The 12,742-nt window shown below is 37.4% G+C and overlaps 1 protein-coding gene across 3 annotated transcripts in view; it reads left to right on the top strand.

Moving 5' to 3' along the window:
- The window catches only part of LOC112566689 (chromosome transmission fidelity protein 18 homolog), a 49,372-nt gene that overhangs the window by 19,472 nt on the left and 17,158 nt on the right, over nt 1–12,742 (top strand). For all 3 annotated transcript variants that reach the window (XM_025243019.1, XM_025243013.1, XM_025243029.1), the window contains 4 exons: nt 1,523–1,629; nt 4,955–5,048; nt 6,051–6,149; nt 7,577–7,704. In XM_025243019.1, coding sequence (XP_025098804.1) covers nt 1,523–1,629; nt 4,955–5,048; nt 6,051–6,149; nt 7,577–7,704 — 428 coding nt within the window. The remainder of the gene's footprint in view (nt 1–1,522; nt 1,630–4,954; nt 5,049–6,050; nt 6,150–7,576; nt 7,705–12,742) is intronic.

Genomic DNA, 12,742 nt, shown 5'->3' with positions numbered 1-12,742 from the left:
CTTCCAGATGACCAATAGTTGACCCTTCCAAATGCCCTTGAGTGCCCTTGGATTCTCAGCTTGATACACCAGCAAGGGCTTCAATTTGTAGTCGCCAGCAGCATTTCTCCCAAGAAGCAAAGTCAGTCTCTCCTTGCATGCTTATGACCTGGTGCTGAATTCTCTTTGGCGATGTATGTACAGTTAGCAAATGCTTATAAAACAAGCCTGTCTCAATTATGTTGAACATTTGTTCCCAAATCCAATTTGTTCCCCCTCCCAAATTATCTCAGCCAACGCTTTAGAAAACTCATTTTCTGCTTTCTCGTCACCACTAGCAGCTGTACCTTGCACTTTAATATTATGGTAATTGGCTCAAGCCTTAAAACGGCTAAACCAACCCCTGCTGGGCACAAACTCTTCACTTTCACTTCCCTCTCCCTTTTCTTTTTTCAACGCCTCAAACAATCTTTAAGCCTTTTCCTGAATCACCATAAGGCTCACTGGGATACTCCGTTGATTTTGGTCTTCCAACCAAAGTACTAATAATCTTTCCATCTCAATAATAAGACCACTACGCTGCTTGGTTACCACTGTCGATTTCATAGGAGCAGATCCTTTCACATGTTCAAGGATGTGATCTTTATCCTTGATAATCGTAGTGACAGTCGAACGAGCGACCAGCCAATGTTTGTCGCTGTTTCCCCCTTATCGAATTGCTTTATGATATCTACTTTCACTTCTGTGGTGATGGCTTTCCTTTTCTTCGATGCACTGCCATCAGAAGAGTCTGCCTTACGCTTGGGAGCCATAATGAAGGGCAGAAAGTTCACAAAATCAAATACACACATGCACGTGAGAGAGAACGACATAGCAGCAAGCTAAAATGGTGTACAATGCGACTGGGGTGACGCCGTCCTCCTCGGTCCCGAGCCGCGTAGCGGTGCATTCTTAAACCACACACACTAAACATGAAGTTGGAGTTACGTTTACAACGCAAAACCACTTAAGTCGAAACAAGGCCTTATACAATAAATGGGAGATGTGTCGTAACCACAAAACATTGTAACTCAGGACTGATGTAACCCAAGGACCTCCTGTATATGCAAAATGACTAGAATAAGTTGAGGATATCACTTGTCATGAGCCCCATATACTCAAGCATGGACTTATGAATGAGGGCACAAATTTATATTAAGGTTCTTTCCAAAGAAAACAAATGCACACACACACTGTATTTTTGTAGCAAGCATGCATTTGCTTAACACAGTTTATGCCAGACATAATCAGCTTGAGCATGCACCATAAGAAGCAACAAACATTTAAATGTGGCTATGTTTTGGCTGCATCAGACTGTTTTAGTTCTATCCTGATAAAGTTATTTGGACTGGGTTTTTTGTTTGTTGCTTTGAACTGTGTCTTGAATGAGTGAAAATGACAGAAATTTGTCCATATTAGCTACTTTAATTGTTGCTTTGAACTGTTTCGTGAATGAGTGCTGATGACAGAAATCTGTCTTATTAGCTATTTTGATTGTTGATAGGCAGCAGTGAATGTGTTACTGGGTATCTTGAAGCAAACAGAGAACAGCACAGGTAAAAAGAAGAAAGATGTCCTTCTTCGTCCTGTCATTTGCATCTGTAATGACCAGTAAGTGTAATGTCAACTGATCAGAAGGAGATTAAATATGGAAAGCTTATATCAAAGAGGATACCAAGAGCGACCACTTAGGCAGGAAAATTAAGCTGCACTGACCTGGTTGTATCCACTGCCATGCCCTCCTTCAAGTATCAGCAAAGTTGATTCTCTTTATATCACTGTTCAAAAAGGTATGAAAGCGTCCACATCTGATTGTGTGTATGTATGTCTATTGCCAGTACACGATCGTCAGAACAAAGGCACAGCACACCTGAATCTATAGCGACATTTAGTGGCCTGACTTCAAGCTCTTGTATAATAACTTTGATCACTTGGTATCCTCTTTGCTTACATTTTCTTAGAATAATCATTATGATGTTGAGGTAGTCCTTTAAAGTAGATGTTGAGGTGGTCCTTTAAAGTGTATTTTAATCTGTTTATTTGGTACTCTCACTACTACCACAGTCGTTTGTCAACCTTTAGGTCAGGTTAATTATAATTGTGAAAAAATAATAAAAATTTGTGTATTCTTTAGATAAAGCATTAGCAGTGTTGCAGATGCAATGCTAAATAAAGATTTAACAGCTCTCAGCATAATATGCAATTTGTTCAGCTGACATGATTGTATTAACTGCAATTTGGTTCTCTGGCATTCAGTGTTATGGTGTCACAGAAATAAAATGATATATATATAAAGATTTAACAGCTCTCCAAGGACTTATTAAAATCTTATTAAAACCTTTCATATTGTGAGCCCCCTCTTAAATAGGACCCATACAATTTCAGATGTATTTTGCTAAATGAAGGTCATCCCTGTTATGACCACCTCTCCAACACGTCTTAACAACTGACAGTTTGTGCTCTCTTATGATAAACAAAAAAAAAAGAGAATTAAGTACATTTCAAAATAGACTGCTTCTGATCAAATGTTTAGCCTAAATTATGACTTTCTGCAGAAATAATATGAAATGAAGTACTTTTTGAAGAAGACTGCTTATTGACCACCCTCCTGAGTTAAATTGATCCTGCCATGACTATTGTCCCACCTAAGACTACATTGTTCCAAAACCCAAAGTTGAATTGATCCAGGCCCAAAAGATGAATCATTCACCAAAGACACTAGTAGCTGTTAACATCAGATATTACCAACAGAACTTTACATTGTTCGAACAAATTCAGCTGTCATCATACTAAACAAAAATGACCATTTGGCTGTATAAATTAAGAGAACAAATCTCACAATCCCATATTAATGACATTTTCTCTTCAAACAATTAAAAAAAAGCATTTTGTTATCATTTCTTTTTTTAGTTTGAAAGCTTGTATTAAATGTATATTCATTTGGTTAACATCAAACAGTTGTCACTGATCAGACATTCATTTAGCCTGGATCTGGGTCGATTCGATTTTCTGTGTTGGGATGATATATTCATTGCAGAGCTGATTAGACTAAAGGAGGTCAGTAGGGTTTTTGGTCAAAGTGAGCAGCCCCTTTCATTGTTGTCTCTGCTTGCCAGCACACATCTGTTAATTGTGCTTCATGAATGACCTTTTGCAGAAGTTGCATGTTTATAAGAATAAGATTCTTGTGATGGGCTGTGTGTGCTCTGTTGCAACTTTCATGAAATCATGCTTTAATGAATATATATAGGGCATTTTAAGAGAGTTTCTTTTTCTATCATGAATTGATTGATTTCTTTTATTTAGAGAGTTATTTCCCCTATAAATCTTTAAGCACAACAATTATAGAATAAGCAAGTATGACCAAACGTAAGGAAAATGAAACAGAAAAGCACTGTGATTTTTTAGCAGCTTTATTTTCAGCATTTTAATAAATGAACATGAATTTGTTGGTATTTAAAGTTATTGTTACTGAAATGAAAGATCGGTCACTTTTACTACTAAGATCCTTCTCATTTACGACTTGATTATGGTGGATTTTAACAAGTCATAATAGGGAAGTTTCGCTGTGTATTCTATTTTGTGGTATAAAAGAGATTTTTACAGAAATAGCTGATGAGCTTTAGGAACTTGACTGGAACTAATGTGCTAATATAAACTGTATTTCACTAACACAATAAATTAGTCGTCTTGATCCCTTGCAATTTGCATACCAGTCCAAGCGAGGTGTTGATGATGCTAAACTGTTCATCCTCCACACTGTAATCAAACACCTGGAGAATCCTCAAGCCCATGCTCGACTATTATTCGCTGATTTCTCTTCGGCCTTTAACACTATCCAGCCACATATCCTAGCTCGAAGACTCCTCGACGAGTTTTCCCTTGATCATCAGCTAGTGTCATGGATAATTCACTTTTGGTCGACAGGCAGCAACGAGTTCTTGTCAATGGCACTTTTTCCGACTTAACCACCACATGCACCGGCTCACCTCAGGGATGTGTTCTATCCCCGCTTCTGTTTATCCTGTATACCAACAGTTGTCGCAGTAGTCATGAGGGTCACTATCTTGTCAAATTCTCTGATGACACTGCACTGCTGTCTCTCCTTAGCGGGCCAGTGCACACTCACGGTGATGCTTTGGAAGAATTCATTGTTTGGTGTGATGACAACTTTCTAGAACTTAATGTGAGTAAGACGAAGGAGATTGTCTTTGATTTCCGTCGGAATTCTCCACTGTGTCCCGTCTGTGTCATCCATGACAAGGAGGTGGAAATTGTTTCTGCTTTTAAATACCTGGGCACCATCTTCGATAGGCGACTTTGCTGGGATGTCAACACTCAGTCTGTCGTGAAGAAGGCTCACCAACGCCTCTTCCTCCTACGGAAGCTGAGGTCTTTCTCTGTCTCCCCCCAATTTCTTCAGCTTTTCTACAGATCACATATTGAGAGCGTGCTGTCCTTCTCGTTCATCTGTTTCTATAATAGTTTATCGGTGAAGGACAAGAGCAGCCTACATCGTGTGGTATCCACCTACTCCAAAGTCGTTGGATCCACCCAGAGTTCTCTTCAGGATCTGTATAACAGGAGGACTCTTCTGAAAGTGTGAACTTGTCCAGCTCCCATCAGGTCGCCGATATAGTATGCCTGCATGCAGGACAAACCGACTGCGGCTGTCTTTTGTTGCTTCAGCCGTCAGACTTTTGAATGGATTATGAATGTGATGTGCATGCGATCATGTATGACTTTAATCGAGCTGGTATGATTGACTGTAACACGACTGCCTGTGGGTTGATATATCGAGCTGCAACTGAATTGCCCTCTAGGGATTAATAAAGTATTATCTTATCTTATCTTATCTTAAAATTAGGGAGAAAGAGATTTAACATGCAGTATTATGGTACATTTTGGATACTTTTTAAGATGCAATTATTTGTAGATATGCAGCAGTTCTTCGGCAGCTCCGACAGCAAGCTATGGTGATAAATTTTCCATCCCCAGAACCTGTTTACCTAGCCTCCAGACTATTAGAGGTATGTCAACAATGTGATTTTTGCAATGTTTTAATATGGTAAAAATATAATGTACTTCCTGAAACTGAAATTGACAAATGCTTGTTCAATTTCCAACTTTTGTGGCAGGAAGTTGTTAAAGCATTAGCACTTTTGACTGACATCTGTCACCATCTTAAAGGTGAAAATGTGAAGTAGGTATATTGGGTCTAAATTTATAAGAGAAGTAATGATAGTAATAATTATTAACAACAAACAGTCCTACATTGTCAAAAGTGATAAAGATAAAAATAATAAGTGGTAAAAGAGCTGTAATTGTGGATTTATGTGGGTTATTTCAAATGAAGCTGTAACAAGATCGAGGAGAAGCACTTTCAAAATCACTGTCGAAACAGATTTATGCTTTATATAGTACATATAGCCTTTATATCCGCAATTATTTGGCTGCGGGGGACCTGTAAATTATTGATTTTCGTTTGTATCTAGTGTACATACAACAAATTCATGATGTCCAGCATACATAATTTTGTTTCACAACTTAAGAATGAGTTATACATCAGTAATATTTTTATCTTGCTAGTCTCAAGGTTGAAGTAAGTCTAGAATTTTATGCCTCTGTATAAATTCTGGGTAATTCTTTGCCATTTAAAATATAAACAGTTAAAGCAATTATCATTTAGGTATAAAATATTATTTTATTAGCTTTAGATATTCTTGAGTGGTCTTAACTTTAATTGCAGGCACTACTAGAAATTGCTTCATAACAGAAAACAGAAATCACATTTTTATCTGAACTAAATTGAATGTATATATGTACTGTTGGAAAACCAGTCTTATCATTGGTTCTGTTTCTTTTATGATGGAAAAGTGTGTGTGTGAGAGAGCTTACGTGTGTGTGTGTGTGCAGTGTTACCTGTGTGAGTATCGGGCTCATCATTGCAGCACGTTGTTGGTCATTTGGCTGAAATTGAATCTTTTCCTTGTCTGTCATGTTAGTTGTCTATGGTATTGTTTGTTGCACAGATTGTGAGGCTTGAGCAACTGAAGGTTGACTTGACATCCCTTCTTGTGCTTTGCAAACGCACAGAAAATGACATCCGCTCCTGTCTTAACACACTTCAGGTACTCAGATATAAAAGTCAAAGTTTTTTCCATTTAAAAACATTGTTGAATAGTTAATTAATGTCTATTTGTCTTATGTGTATTTTTTAAACTAGGAAGCATTGCAACATGGATCAGTTATTTTTTTTATTCTGAACTTTTTTGAAATCCATATCCAGGCATGAAAACTGTTAGCTGGTGATTTTCTTCCGAAGTTGTAAAACTTTGAACTCTTTATTTGAGTCATGTTATACCACTCATAAAAGCATGCTTCTTTTGACCTCTTTCAAGCCATTGTTGAGAGCTATTTCAATATTGGATGTATGGTGATAGAATTTGTCCTTAATATATCATTTTGAAAATTTACAAAATATCAAAGTTATTAAGAATTTATTGGTAAGTCATGATGTAGCAGTGGCTTTGGACAAATGCAGACTTTCCACATTATGGCAAAGGCTTTTCCATGATAAGGGTGGGGAAAATGGAGGTTGCTATGACTTGAAATATTTGAAAACAACCAGTAAAATTTATAAAATTCCTTTATGATAATATGAATGAGAGTGTAGTTTTAACAGCTGTTTTTAAAGTACAGTGCACAGCCAACTTTCCAACACTGAAAGAAAATCAACCTCACCCCTCACAGTAATTCCTTGAAACACCTTTTGAGTGCATCTTGTTGGAACATACAGATAGTTATGTAAATCTGCTCATAATGTCAGGCAACTGTAAATTTGACTGCTCTGTTTTATATTTCAATATTTCTTAAAATTTTGAAAGTTTAGCTAATGTCAAAATAATTTTTTCTGTGCTTTTAAAAATTTTAATCTTTATAGTGGTGAATCTCAGCCAAGTTTTAACAAACAATCAGCCTATCAAAAATAGATTATGCATCAGTTTAAAGTATGAATGTAAATGTAAAAGGATAATAAAGCATTACAAAAATCCTGTCAACAAACAAGTCACTGAGTTATAAAACTTCATCGGATATTCCACTTCATTGTAAAGCTAAAAACTGTTTCTGCATGGTAGGTGACCCCTTGTCAGAGACAGATTTCCATAGTATTTAACACAGGGGCAGCACAAACACTCTTATAAGATGGACAACTTGGAAGGTGGTTGGGAGGGGCAAAGAAAAGAGTAAAAACTTGCGCTTGAGAAAAAATCCAATAAAAGTATGAAAATATGCATTCTGTTGGTTTGATAAGCTCTGTGCAATACTGTATCATGTCAATGATATATCAACATGTCCTGATGCAAAATTCAATCATAGTGAATTCAATCTAGCAGTCACTAAAAGCTTTCAGTTCAAGAAAGCTTTATTTATTTTGTAGTGCTGACAGATTTGTGTAAGTTGTTAACAAGTCTATTGATTTTGTGGTCTTATTATAGTGTCAACTACATAGACATTTTTGATCTTAGGAATAATCAGATCAATATCTTGTTCATAGTTTGTACGCAAGAAGCACAGAGAGCTGACTTTACACATGGTCCAAACAATGAGTGTTGGGCAGAAGGATACCCATAAAACACTTTTCTCTGCATGGAAGGAAATCTTGACCATACCCAGGCCTAACAGGTAATGTAGTTACAATGAACTGGCACATAAAATATGTCACATGAAATAATGCTATGGTGATCATTGTTTTTTAATGTTTTTGCCTTTATAATGATAACAATTTATGGTTTGTGTCTCCTCACAAAGTGATTAATATAAAAAAATTGTGAATGTTCACATCTATACTAAACCACGTTGAACATACAGCACATCCTTTACATATAAATTAGTTTATGTGCCATAACATTGAGCTTTACCTAACCATTATCAAAAATGTTAGCACCTCACTAGCACTAGCACAATTTTATTTGTATTTCAAAATTTTATATCATGCAGTTAGAAAGAAATGTATGTGCTGCTGTTCTTTGTCTTTTATAATATAGTTGTCTTTGTTATAAGTTATTCTCTATTTTTTTTTTTTATTGTTTTTCATGTTTACCAGATTTGATATTTATGTTTCCTATTTTTTCTGGCTTTTTACAATTGTTAATCCATCAAGCCTGATCTCTGAATTTATATTTCTTACAACACCTTCTCAGGGTACATGATTTAAAGGCCGAAGTTTTCTGTCCGGACGCAAGACAGTGGTATCGCCCGTGCGAGGGAAGGTAGGAGTACACGCGGTGCTGACTATTTGTGTCCAGTCGTCTCAAATTACTACTGTACCCGGACAAAGGCGGGGTAGAGATCAGAGGCACCCCCGACCCGCCTGGCAATAAAACGCCTTCCTCACCCGACCATTGTACTTGCCGTAGGGTCTGAGCGATGAGGCGAAATGACTTCTGTCGGAACTTACTGTCACGGCTCTAACCTAGCAATGCAATGTCTTTCTGAGCTGGGTACTTGGTGTTGGCGTTTACAAAGCTGAAGTGAAACAGTTTCCAAATGAACACACTGTCAGGGTTAGGACTGAATGTATTCTCCACCAACAAACAAGACTAGAATATACAAAGGAGAGAAGAATGAACAGCGCAAATGACACGAACATAAAAACAACTGAATTTTCAAACAAAATCAGTGGCTGGAGGCACTGTCATACAGATTGATACATAAGAAAGCAAAATCACCAGTATAACAATGGAAGCACAAAATTTAACACTATTACTGATCCTTCAATTGATATCACAGAATAACAAACATCTAAAGTGAACAAGATAAAAATCAGCTATAACATACGAGTGGGTCTTGCAGTTTTAGACTGGAATGAACATGTCTATAGAGACACCAAAAAAAAAAAACTAAACGAGAGGAATAAAAACTAAGTTTAAAAATCCCATTGCCTTTTTGTTTGTGTTATTTGGGTTGTTTGCCTTTGTCTCCTTTCCGGTCCTCTCTTTCTCTTCTCACAAGGGAAAACACAAACAAAACAACGGGTGCTAAACTGGTCCTGACCCTTTTGATTGTACAAGTCTTCTCCCCATCCAGTTATTAGTTTTGTCGACTCAGGAATCGCAAGCAACGATGACCTCCACGGCATAATGGTCAGGATAGATAAGCGAAGAAAGACCATGGGGGCACTATGTTGCTGTTGTGAATTGTTGGCCATTTGTAAAAGTTCGAACATTGCACTCAAACCGAGGTGTACTTTAGGTCAGTCATCAGGAGGAATGAACTGAAAATATTAAATATTATTATCCCCTCTTATGAGTAAAGAAAGATGTAAGGAAAGACAATATGTTCAGATAGAAGCCGTTTCGCCTTACTTTTCTCAGACAAGCAAGTACTAGTCGGCTGAGAAAGGCGTTTTATTGCTACATATAGTTTGCAACTCAAACTCATTTAATTTATTTGCATCAGTTTCAAACACCTTCGATCCCCCTTCATCTCATGATTTACGTAACATTCAGAATCCACTGAATGACACTGAGCTGACGGCGCCATGTCTTGCTGAGGTTCGCTTTTCTACCTTGCGCCAGTTTTTTTTTATCCCATCTTTTATACTTTTAGAAACGTGCCATCTCTCGTTGATGTTTCTTACAACTTTAGTTCTCACTAACTTATTAATTTCCAGGTTAGGGTCGAGAACTTCCTCTTGAATGATGGCATCTGAGGCATTCATACTTTCATACATCCTCTCGCACCCACCACCAGGTGCCACTGGGTGCACACGTCATCCTCTTTGGTGATGTGCTGAAGATTTAGAACCTTGTGGGTTGATACTACCAGAGTAACATCATCAGTGTGATGTGAATTTTTTCGACATGCATCTGTCATGACACTGATCCCGTCGGTCAGAGAAAACTGTTTTGTTTGAAGTGAAACTGTGACAGACTGGCGCTTCAAGAAGTCAACGACTGCAGATCCGTGGCAGCTGTTTTCTCAAAAATGTATCATTTATATGTCCCACATTGGCACACTAAGAAAATTTTGTATATTGAATGGGGATGATCCCCGATGTACTGCGAGGTACATTCTTTCACTTACAGAATAACTGTCACCTATAGCGGAGACTAGTTACAGAATACAGACGAAGACGATATTATGTGCGTTACGACAAAAAAAGATGATCAGCACATGTCCACCCATTTTTGAAATCTTCACTTGGAGCCAAGAGGTGCACGAGACTGAATGTGCATGAACGTGACCTACAATGTTCTTCACCTTGTACTCACCAACAGACAAACATGGACCGTGGGGCCTCTATTGTAGATGGTGAATAGCCTCTGTGTTACAGGTGTGAACTGTTGCCCATTTGTAAAGGTACGAACATAGCACCCAAACACAGATGTACTTTATGTCAGTCACCAGGGGAATAAACTGAAAATATTGAATATTATCATCCCTCTGAGTGAAGAAAGATATAGAGAGATAAAAAACAGATAGACGATAGCATTAAAAATAAAGTTTTAAAATTCAGTTGTCTTTGTGTTTGTGCCATTTCCGCTGTTCATCTCTTTCTCCCTTATTTTTCTTTTTATTTGATGGAGAATACATTCAATTGTCGGTCCTAACCCTGACAGTATGTTCAGTTGCAAACCGTTTCACTTCAGCTTTCTAAACGCCATCACCGAGTACTCGGCTGAGAAAGACGCTTTATTGCTCGGTTTATTGCCTGTGATCGCCACCCTGCCTCGGGGCCAGGGTAGCAATTAGGGAAAACTGACCGCTGGTACACCACTGTGTACTCCTACCTTCCCTCGCACGGGAGAAACCATTTCAAAACTACGCCCACTTTGACTTCGGCCTTTAATAGCTTTAATAACACAATTGATTAGTTTCTCTATCTTGGTATCTACATTACCTTTAAAGCCAGCACAAAAACTTCAGAGCTGACTACCCTTCAACATTCAGAGGAAGATGTCATGAAAAAGCAAAAATTGTTGCCCTATAAAAAAAAAGCTGTACTGGTAGGAACATGGAGTATTAGGACTCCATGGAAGACAAGAAGATATGCACATGTTGTGATAGTGTTGTACTTCTACATGCTTATGATTTTGGGCATGTGGAAAACAGGATAGAACACTTTTGGAGTATACAAGGTAAATGCTAGAGGAATGCTAATAAACTCAGAGAGGAGAAATGAGAGCAAACCATGGAAGCAGGTGTATGTTATACCTCAACAGATGCTGCAGATGATACAGAAAAGTACCCTTTTTTAATCCCTATAATTTGTAAGTTTTTTTTATAATAGGAAACAAATCAAAATATGGAAATTCAAGTTGAAAATATTGAATAAAAGAGAACTCCATAGAGGCATAAAAGAGTTTCTGCATCTGGTAACTAATGCTGAATAAGTACTATGGTTTGTAGCATTGCTCTGTATGTGAGCCAAACCTTTCAGTGTTTTCATATCTTTCTATCCATTGCCCTGAAGTTGCATACATTTGTGTAGTCATGATTAAATATTCTGTTACATTCTTGGCAATAAGAAGCTGATCTGGTTGAGGAATGTTGTGATCATTTGCTTTTACAGTCTTTGACAAGAAATATCTCTAGTAAACGTGAAAATAATTTTACAATTAGAGCAGTCTAGTTTGATATTTTAGAAGTAAGAAAAAAATCATCTTGGGTGGAGTTGCTGTTAGGCATACAACAGACTGTGCAAAAACATTTATCTATAAATCATATATTTCATTTTCTTTGTCTTAAAAATATCTGTGCATTTTGTTTGGTTTAGTTATTTTCCTTAAGTTTAATGTATGCAAAATTTATGTTTGCTTCACAACCTAAAGTAGTGAAGCTTTCAGAAATCAAATATGCTTTGGTGCAAGCAGCTTGAGATAACATTTGGAATGATGGCAGACATGCTTAGAATTGTCCAAATGTTCATGGGCTGTGTTATGTTCACTCAAATATGTTTTTCAAAATCTCTTGTGATGCATTAATAAAGATTGCAGAACCATGAAATGAATGCATTTGTGACCAGTGAACAACTGTTACAAGTTTCACTGCTTTTAAACAACATATTTTGTGTGATCCTTGTTATTCTCATTGTCTTAGAGGAAGTTACAATGAAAGGAAAGGTATATCATGGAGTGATTAGTGTAAATATGAATTTTCTTTAAAAGTGTGAATCATCACACACCATGTGAAGACTGTAAAACCTCTTACAATCTCAGGGCACTTTTGGTCCACATGGTTTGGTTTTCAACACAAAACAATCTCTGACCAGCAAGCACCACATGACATTGAGCACATTTAAAAAAAAAACTATTCTCATGAAAATGAGGTGGGTGATTGTGCACTTGGGGTTTTGTTGTAAAAGAGAAAGATTGAGGAATCCTGACTGTTAGATGTTAGATACCCAACTTATTTTGGGGCCAGATTTTTGTGAGGGTTTTGTTGATTTCCTTTCCCCGATCATTTCAGAGTCTGGTACCCATTCCACAGTTGGGGGAGTATGCTGCATCACATGGTATTGAACCAGCTAGTGTGCAAGCCTTCAGATTTTGAGGCTGTTTCTCTAATCACTAAGCTGTCTGCATCTTCTGTCTTTGTAGGGAACTGAGGAACTGTATGGGATGAAGATTATAGTACAATGGTGGGACTGGGTTAGGGGTTAGAAAGGGGAGGGGTTGTAACCATACCAACAGTGGAGCTAAAAATTTGCTGTGATTTT

The sequence above is a fragment of the Pomacea canaliculata genome, linkage group LG1, assembly GCF_003073045.1.
Source record: "Pomacea canaliculata isolate SZHN2017 linkage group LG1, ASM307304v1, whole genome shotgun sequence".
NCBI classification, from domain to species: Eukaryota; Metazoa; Mollusca; class Gastropoda; order Architaenioglossa; family Ampullariidae; genus Pomacea; species Pomacea canaliculata.
The sequence above is the reverse complement of the archived record's forward strand: the minus strand, read 5'-3'. Positions and strand labels throughout refer to the sequence as shown.